Genomic DNA, 25,688 nt, shown 5'->3' on the forward strand with positions numbered 1-25,688 from the left:
GGAACTCTGGCTCCCAGGAGCTTGAGTGCTACCCCACTTCCAGCCCTATAAAACAGAGGCCTGCTGTTTTAATCACGCCTCTCTCTCTCTCAATGTTGTTTGCGCCCTGGTACAACCCATCTGCCTTGCATCTAATGCTCCGCTGGGGCCGCACACATCTGCCAGCCAGACTACCTTCGTACACAATTACTCAATCCACCGCAAGGCTCTTTAATAGGAAACAAGTGTGACAACGGCGAGCCTCTCTCTCCTCTCTCTCTCTCTCTCTTTTTCCCCTCCCTCTGAAACCACAGAGTCGAATAGCGCTAATAGAGATGAATCTTGATAGATCCGCCCAGGTGTAGGTGAAACGGTAGAGCCTCCGGGGTAATAGACGCTGCGCTCGCCTGCTGAAGTTGAGCACTTTCCCCTGCCCGGCTCTCCGGCAGCCGCGCGATGGGCTGCTCCCTGTACAGTTGCAAAGTCAACAGGCTCCTGGCCGTGCGCACTTGTGCCTGATCCTGCAGGCAACCTGGAGCTAGGTGACCGCAGCCAGCCAGCCCTGAGACTTCAGCGCGTGGACAAAGGACAGCGGACGCAGTAAGTGGAAAATTTCTCTTTCCTTCTTGGCAATTAATTAAGGATGTTTACTCTCAGGGAATCCTCTGAAGACTGAGCGAAAGTGAACCAGCCAAAAGCCTGTGTTCAGAACCCTGTGGATTTCCTCGGGTTTCATTTTGCACGGTGCTCTGGCACTGTCACTGACTTTGAAGTAGTCCACAAGTGACTTCCCATTCAGAAGGGCTCCAAACTGAAACGTGGTGCTAATCGGAATGCTAATTCAATCCTGTAGGCTGGCATATCCACCACGATTTGTGGGTGAAATGTCCTTTATTACTGTCAAAAATGATGGTGGTAAGTGCATCGTCGCAGTTCTGAGAATGGAAAACATTTCAAGAAGCCCATACTCTTTTTGAAAATGGATTTCAACTTTTATGCATGTCTGTATTGTTATGTCACTGTTCGTGCACTTGTGTGAGGCGCTTCCTCAGAACATTTGCTTAATGAATCCGTGCTACAGCTTTAACTCGTGCCAAAGCCGCCATCCTAAAAACTCTAAAAGCAGTATTAGATTGTAGCTGCCACCGTGACAATGATAATGAATTTTTACAACAAACAAAACAAAACAAAAGGTCATTTGTCTAATAGCATGGGAGGAGATATTAAAACCAGATGTAGGAAATCTCAACTTTGAGTTGCTGGTCTTTCATGCTTGGCTTAAAGCAGCCTTCAACATTGAGTTTACTTTGCATTTACAACTTTGGATTCACCGTTAAACTATGTTTGAACTTGAAGTTCAGATTTGATCTAAGTACAGCCCTGTTCCTGAGCCCCCACTCTGATTTTTACTTGGCTGTGGGGAATCTTTTTACTACTCTACCATATATCCTGAATTGTGTTAACTAGCTTGCTGTGCAGACTTTCAGGTGCAGTCGCAACCAATGTGAAAGAATGTGTTTGCTTGTTCAAGTTAATGATACTCCACGTTAGAAATAAACAGATGGAACATGTGCCCTGACGAAGACTCCAGTTATGATTCCTACATAATCCTCCAAATAGTGCACAAATATGATTCTATTTTGAAAGAATGCAATGCAACTTGTCAGTTCATCATCCACTTGCAATCATTTGAGTTGATTTGTTTCTTAATTTAGGGATTATTTGTTTGAAAAATTAGTCTGGAAGGCATTGTCATCTCAAAAGGGAATGCCCATATCTAGCATATGTAGGCAGGCAGAAGTCAAGCAAAACGTTATTGCATTGTTTAAATAATTCCCCATTGGCCAATGTTTTGTTTTTGTTTTCTGTTATAGATGGACATCATTGGAAATGATGATTTAACAGCCATGACGGTAGAATAGTGATGACTCCTTTGTGTGTATTCAGAAATGATTTAGCTTGGATAAAGTTGCTGCTATGAGAGGTTTAATTAATTACTGCTAGTTAAATATATTTCTTTAAGAATGGCCTTTGACGTTACTGATGGCATTGTAAATGCAGTTGAAAAGTCATTCTTCATGAAATACTTTAACCGACAATTGTTGGCATTGAATAGCGGTCGATGTCTACCCCCTACAGGGAGAGATTCTAATTTCACTATGCCTTCCCCAGGACGTGAATACCACAGAGTACAGTTCACACATATGAATGCTGTAACCTTGTCAATGATTCCAACAAGTGCCCCTTAATGAAAAGGTCAGCCCTATGATTAATAGGAAGCCAGTTTCAAAGGCTGGACTTCACTTCAGCACTGCCTGTAGGTCTCTTTCTTCTTGATTTACTTCATTTACCTTTCAAAGTGTAATGAAAATCAAATGGTCTGATGCTGCACATTTTTAACACATTGGTGACGTTTTTGTATGATAGCAACACATCAGTTAGATCACTTTGTTCAGTAAAGAATAAAGTGAGAAAATCAGTGGCGTTGATCGAGGACACAAAGAAGGTAAATTGAAATTTCATTTCTTCTCTGAATAGAAGATAGAAACTGAAGTTTCAGTTAATCCCATGCACTCTTGAGAGGCACTGCAGGTAAAGTGGAGGGACATGGGGAGTCTGGGTGTTCAAGATCACCTGATTAAGCCTCAGTGCGAACAAGTATAGAGGAAGTCACTCATGAAGATGGTGATCAGTAACTGTTGGTGAGATGTGTTGACGAATATGACCAAATGCAGATGAAGACAGTAATTACAAACCTAGTGACAACTTCAAAGAAGCAGATTACCTATTTAAAATTAATAATGGTTGCTTTCTTGTAACTCTTGTAGTGAAAACTGTGCTGAAAAATATTATGGTTGAGTCCAACTTATTTTCAATACTTTTTTGTCTGTGATTATATTTTTTCTAACAAATGTATTGACACTTCCACAATTCATAAATAAGACTATTCCTCTTAATTTATGAGTTCTTTATGTAATTTTTATCACCATGGCTTCACAAACAAAATTGCAAAGTAAGTATTAACAGCCACATAAATGCATACAGTACATTTACTACACATGAAAAATCCATATACCTAGAGAAAATTTTTAGAAGTTATAGAATATATCAATTTATTCCCTGTAGTATTCGCTTTCAAATAATTTTTCCTTTTAAACCCTAAATCTTGGTCCAATCTTGAATGCTAACAGGGCACAACAGGAGGGAATACAGTGTAATCAGCTCTGCATAATGGGCACAGTGCTTCCTGAGTGTCCTCATGGCTTTTTAGTGCCCACAGGCACTCACCTATTTATGGTTGTTCTTTCTTTCTGATATGGAAGCCCACAACTTCCAGATAGGTTTGTAACAAATAACATTAATTGTGTACCCACAAGGTAACAGCAACCACCCTCAGCGCCTTGTAGCCATGATATATTTAGTTTCTATGGTCCAGTGAAGTAGGTAGTGCTCCTGTTCCTATGTATAAGTATGAAAGCAAAGTGCGCTGGGTATTTCCCAAGTGAGCAGTGGTACTTGGGTTCAAGTGAACTTGCCTGAGGGCAGATTCCTCTTCCAATCAGTGGACTATAGTGTGTCTCTAACAGATGACCTCGTTATCAGTGCAAACTTGACTTTGTCTCTAACCATTTTATCAAGACCACTTGAATTCTTTTTTTTTTTAATTTTTTATTGGAAAGTCAGTGTTAAGAGAGAGAGAGAGAGAGAGAGAGAGAGAGATCTTCCTTCTGCTGGTTCGATCTCCAAATGGCCATGACAGTAGACCTCCGTCCAGCTCCCACATGGGTGACTGAGGCACAAGCACTTTGGCTGTCTTGGGCTGCCTTCCCAGGTACATTAGCAGAGAGCTGGATTGGAATGGGATTCCGCTGTTACTGGCAGAGGCTTAACTTGCTATGCCACAAGGCCAACCCCAGGACTACCTCAATTCTATAAGGAATTGTTCAATGGAAATTCATGGAATACTCAATCCATCAAAGCATAAGTAGTTGAATGCCAAACTATGGGTATGATTTCACCTCAGGTCACATCATCATTGAATATTTATAGACCATTCCACTTTGCAGTGGCGTTACCACAAATAGTTCTAACTCATACAGGTGAGGGGCATCTGGGCCATCCAGCTTTCGTCAATAGCTGTTTCCATTCTTGTTAGTCCTTTTTCTCTGCAAGGTGGTTCCAATCAAGCCATGGGGGGTGTTAATGGGTGACAGTACTGAGAATGGTGGCCCCTTGATGAAGGTCACCAAAACACCTTCCCACCTCCAAGGCCGTGAAGAAAATGAGCTGTCCACTACCCTCAAGGATTTTCACACCTCAGTTTTTCAAAAGGACTATTATGATACTTATTTTTCACAAGTTAGAACACTAACTAAATTTTCCCTTGATTAGTGGATTTTTTTAAAATTATGTTGACAGCCTGGAAAATTCTTCTTTACAAGGTTTTATTTCAAATCCAGAATTCCCTAGAACCTGTAGCTGTGGTGTATCTATTAGTTAGCACTTTCTCCTCAAAGCAGACTTTTCATCAATATGGTTGAGACTGTGGAGAGACAAAATAGTTATCACAAAATTCCCTTGTATTTCATGATACGATTTTGACATAATGGGTTCATGCATCCTCGCCCAAGTAGGAATATATTATTCATTTTAAGAGGAATATTTATTTTATTTTTATTAGTCCATATTACCATACTTTTTACATCAAGACAACAATTACTTCTATAAACATGAGAAAATGTATAAAAGGCAAATTAAATGAACAGGAGAAAATTACTTCAAGGCTGAAGCAAGCCCCAAACTGTTTTCTCCCCCAAAAAAGTCATTAGAAATAAATGTTCCTATAACTCCCATATTTCTTTTGGTTTTGATGAAAGATGTCTGAATATGATTGACGTGTGTAAGACAATAGCCTATTACAAAATTGAAGATAGAGAAGAACATAAGTAATTTTAAAAACTAACCTCAGGATCCTAGACAAATGAATCTGTGGTGACAGGTCCTGAAAGCTCTAAATACCTTGAGGATTGATGACCACTAGGAAAACGCAGCCAAGGACTTCCTCTATCGTGAGCATTAGCCTAAGAGGTCAGTAGGAGAACTCCTTCAAGAGAATCTCATCTTCGTATATCCCATTTTGAATTGTCTACCAACTGTTTCATTTTTATACATATACTCAAATCTCTCTCGCGCTCCCTCTCCTTCCCTCCCGCCCTCCCTCCTTCTCTCTCTCTCTCTTTCCCTCCCTGCCTCCCTCTCTCTCTCTCTCCACCCTCCCCTCTCTCCCCCTCATTTTCTTTCTACCTGACATTCTTCCACCATGGCACCAGTCTAGGATTAATTCTTATGCTGGTTACCTCTGGTTTATATTCTGGGGAAATGTTGGGAGCACTGCACACCTAGATACTGCACTGGTGATCATTTCCACCCACTCCAGGGGGTTGGCTGTCCGCTCACTTCCACAGTGTGTACCTCCTGAAACCCTAGCCAGCACTCACAGCAAATAACTCAACTCCTGGCCCTTGCTTTGTATGGAGATTTCTTGATCCCAGTTCTCTGACATGAGTCAGACAGCTGGGCAGTTCTGCAATCCAAATCCAACACTTCTTGGTTTCTGCTCCCACTTCTTATTAAACAAGTCTCTCCATTCCAGGTCCGTTGAAACATTGACCCTACTTTTTAAGCATGGCTATGAATTTTTAGTTTTGTTATGAAGTACACATTATCATTGCTGTATGTTCAGAGCAGAAGTGGCAAACGTGCCAAATCAGAATTCAAGGAGGCATCTAATTAGTAGTCAGATTTCCTTCTTGAGATTCCCAAATATTGAATGGAAGCAAAACAGAGGGAGAATTATTGTTTTCCTTCTACTTCTGTTATATTTGAAGGTTTAGCCAGATGTGCCATTAGGCTTGAATTTCACAGGTTAAATCATCATTTTTCTGATAAATAGTATTATCTGTTATTCTGGAATTTATTTTCCTAAGGTTTTTTAATTAGTCACATGTATTTTTTATTTACAATTACCCTTGATTGAATTACAAATCTACAATTTTCCGCAAGTGGAGGAGAGATCTGGAGGTTAAAACATGGGGCTCAGGTCCTCTGACCATTACAGACTCATTTTCAAAACATAGAGAATATACACCAGATGATTTTTTTTTTATTTTTTTGAGTATTCACATATGAAAGAACTTTTCAGAGTTCTTTGTAAAGTTACCATGAAGAGAAGTCACAATAACAGGAAAAATAACATAGAAAAATGCATAAGGCGTACACCATTGAGGATCCTGTATCCAAAATGCTTGGGACCAAAAGTGGTTCTGATTTTAATTTTTCAGATTTCAGTTGGGTAAACATCCGTAATCTAAAAACATGAAATCCAAAATATTCTGATACACAAGACTTTGAGTGGCACATCACACTCAAAACGTTCATGGTTTAGAACAAATGTTGGATTTAGTATGTTCAGGTCGGGGTGACATGATGTGTCCTGCAAGGTGATCGCCAGATTATAAAGATTTTATAAATGGCATAAGGATTAACTTATGGTATTACATATAAAGTATGACTATTTTCTCTTTTGCATCAAAATATATTTTAATGATATTTAATCTCTAAACTTTTACCTGAGCCTAATTTCCATTCTACAAAGTATGAATTTAAATAACTTTCTTAGACCAATGAAACATTTCTTAGCCTTTCTCCAATTTGTAAACTTGATGAACCATGCCTATTTGATGAATATTGTTTGTTGTTTCATTTCTATGTCCCAGTTCTGAAGAATTTAATAAATGAAGCACGGGGCCAGCATTGTGGCTCGGCAGGTTAAGATGCCACCTTGACACTGGCATCCCACGAGCACTGGTTCGAGTCTCAGCTACTTCATTTCCCATCCAGCTCCCTGCTAACATGTCTTGAAGACAACAGATGAATGTCCAAGTTCTTGGGCCGCTGCTACCCATGTGGGAGACCCAGATAGAGTTCCAAGTTCCAAACTTGTCTCTCTCTCTCTCTCTCTCTCTCTCGTTCTCATGTGTTTGTGTGTGTGTATGTGTGTGTCTTTCTCTCCCTCCCTCCCTAATCCTGGCTTTCAAATAAATAAACAAATCTTGTTTTAAAAACACAAGAAACAACATCTGCAGTGGAAGCCCCAAATCCTTATATTTTGAAGTCGACATAATAGAACCTTTGTCTTGGGCTTGGATTACCAAGCCAATCACAGCCAGCTTTGTTCCGATGCATGATGAAGAGAACTGTTACTACCTGCAGGAATGCCTTCAAATCCCCACAAAGCATTGCTTTTTATTCTACTTGGCTCCCAGTTATTGCATTAAGTAAATAGTACAGGAAAACTTTCATTTCTTTGTTCTTAAATTATGATAAAAGTGTGTCTTATCACAACTAATACTGTGACCAAATAATTTATTGAACATGAAAATGTTATTAATATGAGCTTATATAAATATATTTTAATTTCCTTTATGATAAAAGAATAAACAAATGTGAATGAATATAGAGAAGAAACACTAATTCGGTAATTGCTCTGTGCTCCATGGTTTGCATTATCTGAGTTAATTTTCATAGTGGTCATTTGCATTTTGCAGATGAGCCCTAGATATTATTTTTCTTGACCTTATGAACCCCATTAAACTTGCAAACTCTTTTCGAGTGAGTAACCTAATATTGAATGCAGTATGCTCACAGGCAATGCAGGTTACAATAGAAATGATTATTAACTTATATATCCAGTCCCATGCACTCCAGTTTAGAGACCTGAGTGATTTCAGAATATTAACACTCAAAGATAAGCAGCTATACATTTTGTATAGAAGAGTTATGCCTCACTCAAAGGCACTAGGATTGCCACTGGGTTTTGGTTCTGGACAATGTCAGATGATGCCAATTCTTTGGGAAGTAATTCTCCTTTGGCACTTGATTTTTTAAAGATTTATTTGAAAGAGTTACACAGAGAGAAGGAGAGGCAGAGAGAGAGAGGTCTTCCATCCACTGGTTCACTCCCCAACTGGCCGCAATGGCTGGAACTGTGCCAATCCAAAGCCAGGAGCTTCTTCTGGGTTTCCCAGATGGGTTCAGGGGCCCAAGGACTTGGGTCATTTTCTACTGTTTCCCCAGGCCAAAGCAGAAAGCTGGACTGAAAGAGGAGCAGCTGGGTCTCAAATAGGAACCCATATGGGATGCCGGTGCTTCAGGCCAGGGCATTAACCCACTGCACCACAGTGCCGGCCCCATTCTTTGGCACTTTTATGAGAATGTAGATGCTAAAAACAGTTTCATCGGTAGGAAGGGATATATGTTTATATAAATATTTATTTATTTTATTTTTGCATCATATTTTAAGGCATATTCATTAATTTCAGTATTATGCAAACCGTGCATGTGAAAGCGAATAAGTGAAAAAGTACATGAATGAATAAAAGTATTTGGGAAAATTTCTATGATATATACCATGATAATAACTTTGTTAAATATGAAATTATTTACATTTTTATTTATGATTTTAAATGTTATTTGGGAGACAGAGGGGAGGGGATGGAAGGGAGAGAGGGCACATACAGAGCTCTCATCCACTGGGTCTCTCCTGTTGGGGCTGAAGTGGTAAGACAGGAACTTAGTTAATTGGGGTCTCTCATGCAGGTGGCAGGGACCCAGTTACCTGAGCCATCACTGCTACCTGTCAGGGTTTGCATTAGCAGGAAGCTGGAGTCAAAAGCCAGAATTTGAGATTGAACCCAGGTAATCCCATGGAGGATGCTGGCATTTTAACCAACATCTTAACCCATAGGCTAAAACTCACATCACAAGCTTTTATTTTCACCAACAGGGAAAAAAATCTATGCATTTGGAACCTTTTTTCTCTGTTAATTTAGGCCTTTTAGGGATTTGAATATTTCTGTTCACTGTTGGCTATGCTCTGCTGCCATAGGAACACTATACTGTTATGTAATTTAATGTATGACAGTGATGGCAACCTCCAACAGCATTACACAGGAGTCTTCTAGGAAAATCACAAGAATTGTAGAAAATAAAATGATTAACACTATTTCCCAACTGTTTTGGAAATGGTGAATTTTCTATTTGGATTACTGCAAAGCACAGATTGTCTTCTGTTATGGTTCATAGGATATATTGCCACAGATTCTTTGTGGAGTCTCCTTAACAACCAGGACCACAAAACTACTGCTGGTCACCGATGCAGCCTTCTCAGGAGGAGATGGGACAAGACAGAACCGCAGATGGCCAGCAGGACAGCATCCAGGGAGAGCCCACAGCGGTCTGAGAGCTCAGGTGCAGGCAGGGAGCAGCAAAATACAACAGGTGCAGGAAACACCTTCCCCATAGAAACTGACACCTTTTGTAATGACAGAGACACAGCTTCTGGGATGGCTGTGAGGAGGCAGGCCAGGGAAAACAGTCACCACAGGCAGGCAGGGAGACCCAACCTTAGAATTGCTATCAGTGTGGCAGTCATTGTAACAGTCAAGGGTCATTTTCACCTAGGTGAATTGTCCTACGATGTAGTTGATATAAGGTACAGCAAATTTTAAGGGGAATAAGACAGGCGGCTAATGAAAGGTTAAATTATCATGAAGAAGTGGGGAATGTCTTGTCAGCCTCTTCCCCTCCGTGGTTAACGTGCAGTTTGAGGAGATTAATTTAAGAAATAACTGGCCTGTCTCCATTCTGTCTAGAAGGGCAGACTGGGTTTATTTACAGTGCTAGCTTCCCTGCAGACGTGCCATTGTTTATAGTTGTGCTGTTGCATCCAGGACATTTTAAACAGTGCTGTCCCTCTGTAAACTCTACAAACTACAAACACCGTAGATTATTCTAAAGGGCTGAAAAAGGTCTAGCTTTGTTAATGAAAATTCCCAGCAGCAGGGAGAGGCCTGGTGGGTAGGATGCCTGCATTCCCACCATCATTCACAAGTCCCAGTCCCAGCTCTGGCTCCTGATTCCAGCTGCTTGCTAATGCAGACCCAGAGAGGCAGCAGTAAGGCTCAAGTAGTTGGGTTCCTACCTCTCAGGTGGGAGACCTGGATTGAGTCCTGGCTCCTGACTTCAACCTGGCCTCAGTCCCGATTGTTGCAGGTATCTGGGGAGGGAACCAGTGGATGGAAGCTTGCTCTGTCTGTCTCTTTGTTTGCTTTTCAAATATATAGTTTTTTAGAATTGCAAGGGGATTTTGTTTCTTTTATTGAGGCTGGATTCACAAAGAGACTACATTCTGAAGGCTAAAACTCAGGCTCTAGTATGTAATTTCTGAGAATAAACTGCAGCTTCACATAAAGTGAGGATAAATTTGCTTCCAAGACTTGGGAAGGTAGTTCTGGAGCACCCCTTTGACATGGAAGAAGACAGGGTCCACACACGGTAGAGGAGTTGCCCTCAGTGATGATGTCATGTATGGCCACATCAGTAAGCTTGCCTGAGGGGAGGATTGCAGAGGTGGCAGGACCTGGGCTTTTCTGGAGGAGCCAGTGTGATGGGCAGATGATACCTTGTGAGTTCCTGAAGCTGCAGTCTTCAGGGGTAAAGAGTTAATTCGATTGATTTTTTTTTTTTTCCAGAAAGACCTATGGGCTGAGCAGGCTCAGAGAATCTAGGGTACATTCACTGTTGCTGTTGCAAATGATAATTCTTAGATTTTAAAGACACTACTAAGGATTTGAAATAATGAAATTTAAGTAAATGAATTTGAGGCTAAATATCAATCCTACTGAGTCTACCAATTTACTGTTTAGGGCTAGATTATTAGTTGTTTAATAATTGCAAAATGTCTGTTCCTTTATATATGCACATTGCTTTATAATGAAAGAAGAATTAGTGGAAATGTCAGAGACTCTTCCTGCAGGAAGGTCAGCTAATAGAGAGAGTTGGACGAATGGCACCAGCAGCACCTCCACACCACAGCACTGTAGGGTGAATAACCCTGCCTCAGTGTTTTTACCTGTAGATGAGAAGTTTTGAACAGATGATTTATATCATTTCTTTATGTCTAATTTTAAAAATATAATTTTATTTATGATAGAAAGGTAACATTAATCAACTACAGGACACAAAACCTAATTTAAAATAAACTTTAGGCAGTATATTACTCATAAAAATGTGGACTAATTTTTTAAACAAATCTTATTTTCTATAATGCATTTTAGTAGCTTAAAGACTGAATTAATAAACTATTCTTGAGGATAATTAAATATCCTCAAGTTACTTGAATATTGAAAAATGAGTGAATTGATTCTTACCGTTAATTTTGCTGGCTTCTGTTAAATGCTTATCACGAATTAAGAAATTAAGATACATTTCTTGAACTTTGAGTAGGCAATAATTTGCCTTTTTTCTATTAAAGGTAATTTTTTATTCTGTCAAACTATAGTCACCATAATATAATGGAGACAGTGCAGTGTAATTAGAGGAAAGAACTTAATTTATCTTGAATTATAGGTAATAAGAAAAAACACATGAGAAGATATTAAGCATTGCTGGTACTTAACAAAATAGAAAAAAATATACTTCAATTATTTCCTTTTTCTTTTGAAATCAGAGCTATAAATCTGAAAAATTGTCAGAGATATATGAAGTTTTTGCTAGAACTTTTTTTGTTGTACACTGCATTTCTTAATAGATATTGTATTTCAGCATCAGCTATGACTGGCTCAATTTAGATGAATAATATACTTACAACATTTTTAGATTTATTTCCTTCAGAAGGATATCTCAAAGTTACCCAAAAAGAACTTTGAAATGATATTTATTTTTAAATAGGACTGACTCTAACCTGTGCAGCACAAGCCATTAATAACTAAGACTCAGGCCAAGAAACTGGGGGTAGGAAGTGTTTGAAAGACCAGTGGGTCCCTGAACATCTAGATTGCCCTAGTATCGTTTCACTGGTCTCTCTTGGTGTTAGGGTGAATCTCTCATGACAAGAGCCTCGAGTGATTACTGATGTCATAAATAAGAGTGTCAACTGTTAAATCAACAACGGGAGTCACTGCACTTACTCCCCATGTAGGATCTCTGTCCTTAATGTGTTGTATTATGTGAATTAACGGTAAAACTATTACTCAAACAGTACTTTATACTTTGTGTGTCTGTGTGGGTGCAGTCTGTGGAAATCTTTGCTCAGTATATACTAAGTTGATCTTCTGTGTATAAAGACAATTGAAAATGAATCATGATGAAGAATGGGATGGGAAAGGGAGTGGGAGATGGGGTGGTTGCGGGTGGGAGGGAGGTTATGGGGGAGAAAAGCCGCTATAATCCAAAAGTTGTACTTTGGAAATTTATATTTATTAAATAAAAGTTTAAAAAAAGAAGCATTCAGAGATAGGCAATACAAAGGCACGGATTGAGCTGCCGCAGTCTTGGGGCAATGAACTTGATCTTTTATACTCTTCATCAGTCTTCATAGCCTGCCCCATTCAGGGGCCATTTCTCTTTATTTCTCTTAATAACCGAGTCTCTCTGATGACCCTCATCTTCCTGTTGACTTCGGATTTTCCCAGTGTGGAGCTTCTGTCAACAGCCGTGTGTTCTGTGCTCACAGTCAGCCTTTATTCTTGCACTGCTGCCATCATTCCCAGTAATGTCTAAGTCAACACGTTCACTCTGTTGGGGTGATAATCGCCACCGTGTCCTACAGGGGCAATCAGGGAAGTACAGACACAGAACTTTGCAAAGTGCGGGTTGACTCCACAGTTTTTCATTACTGCAATTCCAACTCTTTAGGGTCCTTACATTTTAAAAGAGTACACCTCTGATTCAAAAAAAGGTCTCCATTCAGATTCAGAAAACTTCAAAGAGATCAGTCTCAGGCCAAGGACTGACAGCTCTTCATTCTCACTTCAGAGCTATGATCTTGTGCCTTCAGCCAGCCCTGACCCGGAGGGCTGCCCCAGGGTCAGCATTCTGGCTGCCAGGAGGCAGGGATCCATTAAAATCCACCATCAAGTTTTGGTGCCCATTCATCTTGGCCTCCTTTATGCTCATGCCCTAAGCATACTGAAACTAACCATTGGGAGAAACCCACAGCATTAAAAATTCTTTAAGAGCAGTTTTTGAGTGGAATTTTAAGGATTATGTGTTACCTGTCAATTTTTCACCTTTTCCACTCCAGCTGTTCCTGCACTGATCCTTACCTCCACATTCTGCTTTCTTAGTGTAACTTCCTTCTGAAATTAATTGGAAATTCAGTGAGAAGCAGAAATCCTTGGCTGAACATGGCTAACTTAGTCAAAGCAAGGCTGCTCCATGGATGGACAATCCCCAGTGGTTTCTAGAGATGAACACTAATCTTGCTTTAGTAGACTTCATTTGTACAATTAATCACATTGTCACTTGGGGCTTAGTGATGCAGTTTGCCTTCGATAAGGGCCGGATACTTCAGCTCCTAATCTTTCCTGGTTTCCCTAGTTTAACCGAATGTACTTGAAGCCAAAGTTAACGTGCTAACTTCCTGTTGTGTTGGTTGTGGGTGGTGGTGGTGGTGGAAGGCTATTGCTTTAAATCCATCTTCAGATTTTGTGTGTGGAAAAAAGAAAGTTAGCTTATTTCCAACTATGACGTTGTGTTGATCCATGCTATCTGTAAATTGCTGGTGTAGGTTTAATGTGAAGTTGTATTTGGGGCACATGATGTATTTGATGTATGATCCCATTGTTTGGAATGATATACTTTAAAAAAAAATTTGAAAAGCAGAGCAACAGAGAGAGAGTGACAGAGGGAGATGGGGGAGAAATGGTGGGGTGAAAACTCCTATCTACTGGTTCCCTCCCCAAATGCCACAACAGCCAGGGCTGGGGCGGGCAGAAGTCATGAGCCCAGGACTCACTGGGTATCCAGGAGCGTAGCAGAGACATGTGAACCATCATGGGCTGCCTCTCAGGGTGTGCATTAGTAGGAAGCTGCATCAAAAGTGGAGCCAGAACTTGAGTCTAAGAATCTGGGATGTGGGCATTCCTTAACAACTGTGCCACAATACTCACCTTCCACTCCCTCCCTACTCCCTTCAAACAATAAAAGAGAGCCCTTGGAAAGACCATTTATTTTAAGATTTGTGTTACTGATCAAGGAGGGGAGGGCTGGAGCAAGTCTCATGGGTTCTTTTCCTCAGCTTAGTATAGAAATAAAAAGCCAGGAAATGGCCCATGCCATGGCTCACTAGGCTAATCTTCTGCCTGCAGTGCCCAAACCCCGGGTTCTAGTCCCAGTTGGGGGGCCGGGTTCTGTCCCAGTTGCTCCTCTTCCAGGCCAGCTCTCTGCTGTGGCCCCGGGAAGGCAGGGGAGGATGGCCCAAGTGCTTGGGCCCTGCACCCCATGGGAGACCAGGAGAAGCACCTGGCTCCTGGCTTCAGATTGGTGCAGCACGCCGGCCATAGCAGCCATTTGTGGGGTGAACCAATGGAAAAAGGAAGACCTTTCTCTCTGTCGATTTCTCTCATTGTCTAACTCTACCTGTCAAAAAAAAAAAAAAAAAAAAAAAAAAAAAAAAAAAAAGCCAGGAAACAATTTGCTAAGAAGTAGAAAGTATTTGATTGGCAAGTGACAGAGAAAACTTTGGGTTCAGAGTGCTCGAGTGGGACACTGGCTTTGAGGAACTATCCCGGGTTTTCTTAAGGTGTTTCTATCTGTTCATTCGGTTATCCTATTGGGGGTGCTCACTGCACAGGCGGTTTCACATATGTATGTTGATTGGCTTGGGGCTCATGGTGATAGCGGGAGTCTCCTGGAGACTGTCTCCTTAGGGGCTTAGCCCCCTCCTCTGCTAGCTTTGGGAAGAAGAGTACAACTAACTTGAAGGCATGGTTTAAAACTACAAGGTCACGCAAGATAGCCAGGGTCTCCTAGAGTCAGTCAGACTCTCCCCAGGGGCCCAGCCCCTTCCCCTGCCAGCTGTGGGTGAAAGATTCCACCCACCCTGAAGGTGGGATTTAAAGCTGCAAGGTCACACATGAAGCTATTAGTGGGGGAGATACCAGTTGGTCTGGAGATGGGCTTTCCAGCCACAGCTGGAAGTCTGCTTGTGAGGGACGTTCCACCTGTGTCTGAGAGGCCCACAGACTCCCAGCCCTACTGGCCGGCCTCAGTTTTTTTTTTTTAAATATCCTTCACATTCTAAGAAATTCTGAGTTCAAAGTATCCCCCCCCAACCTTGTTTTTAAAGACTTACTCATTTATCTATTTGAAATTAAGGATTACAGAAAGGGAGAGAGATCTTCCATCCGCTGGTTCACTCCCCAGATGGCCACAAAGGGCCAGGGCTGGGCCAGGCCAAAGCCAGGACTTCATCCAGGTCTCCTACATGGGTGGCAGAGACCCTAACAGTGGGGCCATCTTCCAGTGCTTTTTGCAGGCCATTAGCAGGGAGCTGAATCGGAAGTGGAGCAGCTGGCACAGATCTGGCACACATACGGAATGCTGGTGCTGTAGGCAGTGGTTTTACCCTCTAGGCCACAATGTTTTATCTGTGTCATTTCTTTAAAAGCTGCCCACCCTAAGGCATATTTGTAGCATTCCCTGTGGGATTCTAAGCATCTTGACCATAGGGACAAGGGCGTCTAATTCTTTAAGTGCAAGACCATGTTGAGCTAATAGGTGTTCAGTAAACACTTCTTGAATATAAGTTGACTATTAAAGCCTACACATGCAGGTTGAAGGGTCTTTACCTTCAGTCTCTACCCCCAGTTGCTGTTTAATTGGCTTTTAGCTGGAACTGATTGATAGACATGAAGACCTTTTTTTTTTTTTTTTTCAAGAGAATTGGCAGCTATGTAAATACAGCACTTAACCTTAGCACTCAGCCATTAACCTTGATCACTGCCCATTAACCTTAAAGCACCCCAGGTTTCTCCCCTTACAATCCCCCAAAACAGACACCATTCCATGCAATTTTTAGCCTGAAAACACAGCTTAGTAGAATGTTTTTATTGTTCTAGAAGTGGCTATAAAAACGAATTTTGAAAAAGAACATTTGACTATTTATTTTTCTACATCCTAATTAATTGTCCAGGTTTCCAAAGAAAACAAATAGATTGGAAAGGTATTTTGAGGACCATGCTAGGATAATTTGATAGGAGAAAGACTGGACAATGCTTTTTAAAACTGCAATTTTATGTAGAATTGACAATCACAAGGGTAATAGATTCGACTCAAGCTCCCAGAATTGTGAAAATTAAATTAGCTTTTGCTATAGTCATTGCTAAAATCATATATTCATTCCAGACGTGTGGTAACAAGTCAGTATATTAAGAAGAGACTGCTTAAAATCTTTTCTCACTAATGTCTGATTGTAACAGTAAAAAAAGAGAAACAAAATTTCTTTAAAATATCACTTTAGATTTGCTGTTGTATTCATGTTCATAGATATAACCAATCTTGTTGAAACAATAGCTCACATTTTCACAACCCCTCGTAGTCCATAAATTCTGTATATATATTTTTTATAGGCAGAGTGGACAGTGAGAGAGAGAGAAACAGAGAGAAAGGTCTTCTTTTGCCATTGGTTCACCCTCCAATGGCCGCCGCAGCTGGTGTGCTGTGGCCAGCGCACCGCGCTGATCCGAAGCCAGGAGCCAGGTGCTTCTCCTGGTCTCCCATGGGGTGCAGGGCCCAAGCACTTGGGCCATCCTCCACTGCACTCCCTGGCCACAGCAGAGAGCTGGCCTGGAAGAGGGGCAACCGGGACAGAATCTGGCGCCCCGACCGGGACTAGAACCCGGTGTGCCGGCGCCGCAAGGCGGAGTATTAGCCTAGAGAGCCGCAGCGCCGGCCCATAAATTCTATATTTTCTCTTGCAGGTTTCATATAAAAAACTATATAAAATAATAATTGCATGTGATGGCAAAGAACGAATCTCAAGTGTTACTATATTCCAATTTATTGTGTATTTGTTTGATATCAAGATCTACATCCACTACCTGTGGATGTTGGAGAATAACATTTCGAAGTTGCAAAAAGTGAACGCAGTGACTCCTGTGGTTCCCGCTGTTTGGGAGCATGTGCATCTTAGGGCCACGTAGAGTAGAGTAGCGAAGGGGGTGGGGGCAGGAGAAACAGCACCAGCGAAGGGGGTGGGGGCAGGAGAAACAGCACCTTGCTATCAGAGAAGCAAGTTGACAGTAGCAGACTGATTATGTTCAGATTTGCCCAGTGCTCCGTTTTGCTCCACGTTCCAGAGGGAGCTGACACAGAAAGTGGGAGCACCTGAGGGCGGGGGAGGGTCTCTGTTGCCACTGAGGTTCAAGCTATACGTTAACAAACGTGAAATCTCACCGGGAAAACAAGTGTAACATCATTACCGGTACAGTAGGAAGACTCACTCAATGCCAGGCTGCTTAAAATTTCGTTACCCAGCTTTCTTTCCGAGCCGATAGCGTTCTGGCAACATGGTGAACGTTCCGAAAACCCACCGGACCTTCTGTAAGAAATGTGGCAAGCACCAGCCCCACAAGGTGACACAGTATAAGAAGGGCAAAGACTCTCTGTATGCCCAGGGAAAGCGGCGTTATGATAGGAAGCAGAGTGGCTATGGGGGACAGACTAAGCCGATTTTCCGGAAAAAGGCTAAAACTACAAAGAAGATTGTGCTGAGGCTTGAGTGTGTGGAGCCCAACTGCAGATCCAAGAGAATGTTGGCTATTAAGAGATGTAAACACTTTGAATTGGGAGGAGATAAGAAGAGAAAGGGGCAAGTGATCCAGTTCTAATCTTCGTCTTCTGTTTTGCTATGAAGACAATAAAATCTAAAGGTTACCACTGTTCAGTTCATTTGGTCTTTTGGAAGGGAATGGACCAAAGCCATCAATAAAACTCCTCTTGGAAAATTAAAAAAAAAAAAAAAATTTCGTTACCCAACTGAGAAGGAAGGGGACTAAGAGAGTGACTTGGCAAAAGAAAGGTCTGTAGAATAAGCACCAGAAAGCCAAAACGATGCAGTACATCAGTGACTTTCAGACAGACCCTGCTCATACGTTCATCCCACTCAGCAAGCACCTTCACTCGTCAGGCATCCATGCACTGAGGACAGTCTCGGAAGTACACAGAGGCTGAGACCACAGTAATTCACTGTTGCACTTTCTATTTAGTAGATTCCTCTCCATAGAACGTAAATCACTAGACCATTCATGTTCTTCTCACTCAAGCTGATGAAAAAATACATGCAAATTTAGCTCAGAATCTAAGCAAAGAAGTGGAAGTAAATTTCTGTCCATCCTTGTCAGATATCTTCTCCAATCCATGCATTTTTTAATATGGAATGCTTCATGAATTTGCATGTCCTCCTTGCACAGGGCCATGCTGATCTTCTCTGTTTTGTTCCAATTTTGTATCTGTGCTGCTGAAGCGAGCACATGCAATTGTTTATCTGAGTGACGGTGCTTGAAGAACTGTGTCACTATGCAGATACATGAAATTCGTTTACCTCAAAACATTTAAAAAGAACTAAGTTATTTCAGAAATATTGCAGATGATTTCTGTTGTTGAGACAGAGATGTACACTAAGGATGTAGTTTTGGATTCTTTTACAAACAGCAGCAGGTACTCTAGAAGACTTTACTTACAAAGCCACAGCTACTTCTTTTAAACAGTACAAGTATTAGTGTTGTCAGAGATGAGACAATGGAAAGCTGATCAAAATGTTATCTTAATCGTTCCTTCAGAATTTAGGAATAATTAGGAATAATAATTTCTTGTAATGAACAAGAAATATTCATAATAGCATAGCTACGAGCCAAGGAGATCTTATTGATGCCACGGGAGTCAGTGTGTTGCATTAGGTTCTCAGCTGTAACTTAAGGAGCCCAGACTACACACATTATATGGCCTTTTCCAGGGCTGTGTTCTCTCCACTTTTACTGTCACATTTCGATATTTTTACCAATCTGATTTACTACACATAAAGGAACACAAGATTCTGTTTTATTCATGAAATGCTTCAATAGCAAAACAGTATACCTGGTATGGATAAAAGATAGAATTTTTGGTATATTTTAATCTTTTCATTCAGGTACCTGAATGCCTGGCATGTATTAGTCAATCATGTTATTTGTTGAGTAATTAACATGACTGATGTCTCTATGTTTGGGCTATAGGCAAACTAAAAATATTTATATGGTAAGTCTTTGTACCCTAGCCCTAGGTTCTAAGGACATAAAACGTTTGTGGAAATTGAAAACTGCTCCCATGAGCATTGTGTCTTTCCAAGAAATCTGACTTTATTTGCATGTTTCATCAAAATGTATTTCAATCTGTAGTCATGTGAAATCTATAGATGAAGCCCTACCAGAAAAAAAAGCAGCTGTGAACTGAACGCTGCAGGGTGGAGGGTCTTCTAGAAGCAAGCGGGGAAAGGTGTGGCCAGTCCCACCTGCGTGTCTTAGGGAAAACAGAGCAGGGACAGCCCCCGTGTTCCAGCGCACGTCATCCACAGTCGACACAGAATCTTCTCGGCAATCATTTCTTACAAACCATCAGGGAAAATTTAAGAAAAAAATGATGCCTGCTACTTTTTGACTAAATGCCCAGGTTACCCGTTCTGTTCATTCTCTTCCTTAAAGACTTGGAAGTCATTTTGATCTTATTTTTACCTATAAAACAGGTTGGTTAGAGTGTCAACCCCAACCCCACAGTCTGTGCCAGCAGCCGTGTGACTGCTGTTCCTACTTGAGATTGCCTCCAGCATTAAAGGGAAATGCTGTCCGTTTCATGTGAGTTTTTAATGTTAAAACTGCAAGCCAGCAAATCACCACCCCAGCAAAACCAATGACAGGAAACAGCAGAACCACTTGTCACAGTCACACACACCCTCACACCCTCACAAAGGCACACACACAAGTAGACATGAAACACAAACCAACTGTGTAGATCCCCTCTCTGACAATGCATTATTACAGGGAGATTTCAGGTTGCATGTGCACAGAGGAAAAAAAAAGGCCCCACTTTCTCCAGGGAGCGTGAAAGGGGCTGCTCCCCCGCCCACTCCCAGCCCTGGTGCTCCTGGGACCCAGCTCCTGCAGGGGAGGGAGCAGGAACCCTGGCGCCACCAGCCCATCTGAGGCCTTCAGGAAGAAAAATGATGTCACAGGCGCTGCACCAGTGTTTTTCTCCTCTGTATCTCCGCTCTGCCAGTTCCTTGAAGGATTGCGCTTGCTCTCACAGCTGCTCTCCACCGTGTCAAACCTCTGACATGTCCTCTCCCCACCGGCCCCCAGCTCGCTGATCCCCTGATGTCCTTCTCCGTCTCCCAGGCCCTCTGATTTGCTCTCTGTTTTCACTTGGACAGGGCTTCTCTTTTCCCAGGGGTGGAACCCTGGGTGGCGGGATCCACACCGCATTTGCCGTCTGCAGGGATCTCAGAACACTGGCTATGCATTAGCCTTTCCCGGTGGCCTCACAGCGTCTGAGAAACACACCGAGAGCAGTCGCTGAGCTCACCCACCTGCTTTGGGTTCTGGATCCACCAGCTCTTTTTACCCCTACTTAGAGGGCAAAATGTTACCTGTGAGAGCTGCTCCAAGGAGGAGCAGCTGTCAGATCTCAAAATGATTTCAAACACTTCTCTGCAAAAAGACAATAGAGCGTCCTTGGCCTTGCTGTGCCCAGATCCATGCCCAGCCCCAGGAGGAGGCGGTATTTCACCCTTGGACCCTCTGTGCCCTCTGTGGTCCTTGCGCCGGGACACAAGCAGCCACCGTAGGGGCACACGCTCTGGAGTCGCTTTTCTCTGCGCACATCTTCACCTCCCGGGCAGGTCCTGTGTCCCAGGTGTTGCTGGTTTTGGTGGGCACAGAATCCGCGTGCTTTCATTGTTCCTCCCACTTGGAGACTGTTTCCTCTGGAAGGAACGCTCAGGGTCCGCTGTCTGCTTCTCTCCAGTGCTGTCATTCTGCAATGTTCTAGTCCAAGAAATCAGAAACTGTCTTTTTGTTCCAAAAGAGTCAGGATTCTCCCGCTTCCTAGGAAGCAGATGAGGCCGAGAGGGCTTGCTACTGGGGAGGAACGCGCAGCCCTGCTGGCTTGGGGCCGTCCAGACCCCTGACAGGAGCCCCAGCCACGTGCCTCTAGGCCTCTGGACTTTCTTTCCACGCAATTAGAACAAACCGCATTTCCACCCCAGGGTGGCATTCCTTCTGCTGGTGTTTTTATTGTTTACTTGAAATTTTACTTGAAGGACGAATGCTCAATACTATGGAGTTCCAAGTTGTTATTTGGCATTTTCTTCTTTATTTTTTTTCATAGTCTAAGTGATATTTCTATCTGAGCATTCTCATAGAAATTCAAAAATATTAATTAAATTGGACTTACAACATGGAATACATAAGATTTATCCACAGATAACATTTAATATTTCCCAGATCTTTCGTCCCTCTGCATATTTTCATCCATTTTAACTTGTAACTATAGAAAATAATAAAGAGGTTAAATGCAAAGTTTCATGGAAAATCCTCAGAGGTAAGAAACAATTTTAAGAAGTATCAGGATTTGATTTATGCACACACATGCATTAATATATACCTTGATTGATATACACTTTTGTATCTGTGATTTTTATTTTTTAGACCTTAATAGTATCTCTAAGAAGAAAGGAGAACTGTCAGCCTAATAAAGTTTAAGGAACTTGCACAGGCTCATATCTATAGTTGGTGGCAGAGCTGTAATTTAGACCCTGATCTGTGTAATTCCAAAGTTCAGCTTTGTAAACAAATAGACAATACCCGTTTTTATTGCCAGTAACACCATCACTATCACTAAACTGATAGCAGTGCTCCCACGGTTGTTAGGTTGTTAGGCAGTCATAGCTTCTGCCACTTCGGGAAAGTAGTATTACTTGGCTTCATGAATGTCAACATTTCATTACCTTTGAGGCTTACCTTCCCCACTGTAACACCCTGGGAGGAATTTGTTTGCAGTGGTGGTTCACCAGACTTGTATTCCTCTGAACTAACAAGGTGACGTTGTCGTGGCAAAAGTTTAAGAGCAGAATCTAATTTCTGATTGAGTTTGTCTTTTGCATGACTTTTTAAAAAAAATGTTTTATGTATTTGGAAGGCAGAATGACAGAGAAAGTAGAAGAGACGTACGTAGAGAGAGGGGGAGACAGACATACACACACACTCACACTCACACTCACACACACATGCCCTTACTCTAGTTCACTCCCCAAATGACCACAACAGCCAGGTTGTGGTTGCCAGGACCCAGGAACTCCATCCTGACTCCTACATGGGTGGCAGGAGTCCAGGCCCTTGGTCCATCGTCCACTGCCTCCCCAGAAGCATAGTGGGACGCTGGATCAGAAGGGGAGCACCAGGACTGGGACTGGTGTGCTGATATCTGATGCTGGCGTCACAAGTGGTGGCTTAACCTGCTGTGCCACAGTGCTGGCCTGGTAAGTTATTTTTAACAGAAGATTTTTATTTAGCTCTAAAACATTTAAAAATAATGTGGAAATTTGGCAAACTGAGCATTTGTCTCATATAAATGGAGAGGCATCTTTGATTGTAAAAGCTGGCAAGTGTGACCAGAAAAAGACAGGCTCAATAGAGATTGCAAATTATAGCAAACATCAACACTTCATCACCAATACAATACAAAACACTAATGAATTTTAGCTTATTTGGCAAATAGTTGATATGGTTAGCTAAGATCTTGTTGTCATTTAATGTCTACGTTTTATCTCCTACCCTCCTCTTCCCCACTCTGTATCCCACATGGACGTGCAATCGCGCACATAGATTCACAGATGCCACCTTTTCTATTATGGCCATATATGTATATATTAATATCTTATTTGGAGACTGGGCACTCAATTTGAGGTTAAGTAATCCCCAGAGCTATCTACTTCTGTTCATTGAGTTAGTCTCTTAAACCTCTATTAAATTAAATTTACTTAGTGATCAGTGTCAGGGCAGTGCAATTAATAACGATCCTGAGTATTAACCTAAGCTACTAAGGGGACAAAATCTGAGAATCTGATGATTTGCAGGTCTGCTAATCCTAACGCGCTCTTTGCAATTATAAGCAGCAAATTTTTTTTGAAACAAGGGAGCTAAAAAAAGATTTCCCAAGTCAGCCTTACGTATAAAAGCATGTTTCCCTAGAAACCAGGGGGGAAAACATGCACAGAAATATGGATGGCTTAGAGTGTCTCTTCTCCACTGGGGGAACTGGGGGTTTTGTTGCACTCAAGCAATTCCAGGTCTAGATTTCATAACGCGTTCGTTCCCCGCTTGTCTCCTGAGGGTAGAGAGCCATTGGGATAGGTTGCTAACACAATTTCTATTTTTGGCCCACTCCAAGCTATGCTTTTTTAGCATCACTATAAATTTTGAGATCTTTGGATTCTTCCCGCACAGATTTGTCCATTTGTGCCATGGAAAAAATGAATGAGGTGTATTAGGTTTAACAACATTGCCAGAATTGTATTCAACATCTTCCCCTGAAAAAAGATACCTGAAGATGGTCGTTTAGGGATTTCCTGGCACCTTTTAAAGCCTTGTGTGTCTGTGTGGGGAGGCAGATGTAATGTCCACGGTTAAAATGCTGTTGTGTCACGCAGCCACCCTGATGGCTGAAGTGAGCCCGTGGAGGGTGGGGCACAACCACCTTTATTATCACATGGCCTGCAAGGCCACTCAGAGGCATTAATACTTCATGACCTAGGACAGGAAAGAAACATCACAGAAGTTAGGGGGAAATGGTTGAATCTCCTTATCTGTGTCTGTATGGCTTAAGCAAACCGCTTCTTTTGATGAGCCTCGGAGATTTTGCTGCAATATAAAATTAAGATACCGTAATCTCTTGTTTTCATTTTTTTCTTCCTTGTTGGAAGGCTAATTAAATGAGGCCCGTTTCCCACTCTCCCTGTCTGTCTCTCTCTCTCCCCCCTGTCTACTATCAAGTGTGCCCATCCTTACTGGTTGCAAACCAGTAGAGAATCATAATCTATTTTTCCCTCTGACCCAAATAAGTTTATATGTGAAATCCAATTATAAAAAAGATGTCAAGTGCAGTCTATATGGAGATTAAATTCTGAGGGGGTCGAGATTGGATTGAGCCTAGTTTTATTTCTACAGTGCTTGCTAGAGTTCGTACAAAGGCATATTGCTAAATAAGAATGTTAAAAATACTAAGAGATAATTGGAGTAGAGTTCTGGGATTTCAGGAATCGAATATCGCCTTGTCCCCTAAGTAAGTAACTGTCTACCATTACCTCCACATAAGCCTTAAGGTTCTAGCATCAACTCTTCTTCCATTTGCCATGTCTACCCCACTGTTAGGGAGAGGTAGGACTCAGCCAACAAGGCCTAGTTTGTTCTCCGTCTTCTCAGCCTCCAGTGATGGGTTGCTTTTATGTGTTGCCCAGTGGTCATGCTCTCCTACTCTTCCTAGGATCGTGGGTGTCTCCAGAAAGACTCCATCACACAGCTTTATTCTCATCAAGAATAAAGCATACTTTTGATTAAGATTGGCGTTTGATCAAATGAAAATGGCTGCAACAGCTGGTCCTGGGTCAGGCCGAAGCGAGGAGCCTGGAGCTCCATCCAGATCTCCCACATGTGTAGCCCAAGCACTTGGGCCATCTTCCCCTGCTTTCCCCAGGTGTATTAGCAGGAAACTGGATGAGAAGTGAAACACCCAGGACTCGAGCTGGTGCCCATATGGGAAGCTGGCATTGCAGGCAGCAACTTTACCTGTTATGCCATGATGCTGACCACCTTGTACTTTGAAATTTGTGTCTTTCTGAATTTTATATTCTTTATGAGTAGAACAAACTATCAGTGAGTGGAAAATTAAATTAATTACTATGATTGTATGTAAAACTTCCTTACCTCTTAGTACTAATAACACATTGATCACCCAAGACATCTCATTTTACATGAGTAGTTGAGCCATTTTGCAGAGAGAATCATTGTACGTCAGAAATCTTAGAATCCGAGTTATGGTTATTTTTATTAAAGGAATGCTTTTACTTCCCTCCAAGGCACTTTTCATGTACACCCTGTTTAGCACATGTGGACAATGATTTAGGTTAACACAAAACTTTTAATGATCATCAGTTCCCAGGTAAAGGTACAAAGATCTCCCTTATGTTTTAGGACACAACAGAGGGAAGTAACGCAACCTGCACTTTATTATTTAGTATCAGATGCAAAGCTTTTTCTAAACTTTAAATACAACTGAAAGCAGCTGCTGGAAAAATATCATTACACTGCACCTTAAGCTACAAAAACCAATTTAATGGTGACATTTTATTTTGTTCAGATGGTCTGCTCTTTTCTCCTGCTGAAACCGGTAAAGCCCACAGAAACCGTATCCGGATGAAATCACTGGTAGGTGAAGGCCATGACTGAAAACATTCTTTAAAGATTATGCAGGGTTACAGTCGAGCGGGGCAGCAGCAGCGAGAGAGGAGGTCCTCCCAGAGCAGGAAGTAATATGACATCATTTAGCCATGTGTAAGCGTAAGCACACGTTCCCTTTACTAGAACAGGAGAGAAAGTTTATTACTCAGAGCCATCAGACCAGAAAATATGGGCATTGCCTTGAAAACACATGTGCTGTGCTTCGCAGCTCGGCCTGTTTTTAATGTTTAGATGAAATAATCCCTCCTCTAGCCTCACCAGGTCGAATTTTTTCCTTATATTTTGACCATTTTATTTACTTTTCTGAAATAACATTAAAAA

General features: G+C 41.8%; 2 protein-coding genes and 1 non-coding gene across 3 annotated transcripts in view; 2 read left to right on the top strand and 1 right to left on the bottom strand.

Moving 5' to 3' along the window:
* The first annotated feature begins 237 nt into the window (after positions 1-237).
* SEMA3A (semaphorin 3A) overlaps positions 238-25,688 on the top strand; it is a 488,303-nt gene continuing 462,852 nt past the window's right edge. The window contains exon 1 of the mRNA XM_051853017.3: positions 238-579. The gene's annotated coding sequence lies outside the window, so the exon portion shown is untranslated. The remainder of the gene's footprint in view (positions 580-25,688) is intronic.
* Positions 17,363-17,757, top strand: LOC138848435 (large ribosomal subunit protein eL42). The gene has a single exon (XM_070068107.2). It carries the CDS (start codon positions 17,391-17,393, stop codon positions 17,709-17,711), a length of 321 nt encoding a protein of 106 aa, XP_069924208.2. The 5' UTR covers positions 17,363-17,390; the 3' UTR covers positions 17,712-17,757.
* On the bottom strand, positions 18,249-18,353 carry LOC127492713 (U6 spliceosomal RNA). The gene has a single exon (XR_007922410.1). It is a non-coding gene; the product is annotated as a U6 spliceosomal RNA (small nuclear RNA).

The sequence above is a fragment of the Oryctolagus cuniculus genome, chromosome 16 (assembly GCF_051225735.1).
Source record: "Oryctolagus cuniculus isolate XC-2025 breed Fujian yellow rabbit chromosome 16, ASM5122573v1, whole genome shotgun sequence".
In the NCBI taxonomy this organism is placed as follows: Eukaryota; Metazoa; Chordata; class Mammalia; order Lagomorpha; family Leporidae; genus Oryctolagus; species Oryctolagus cuniculus.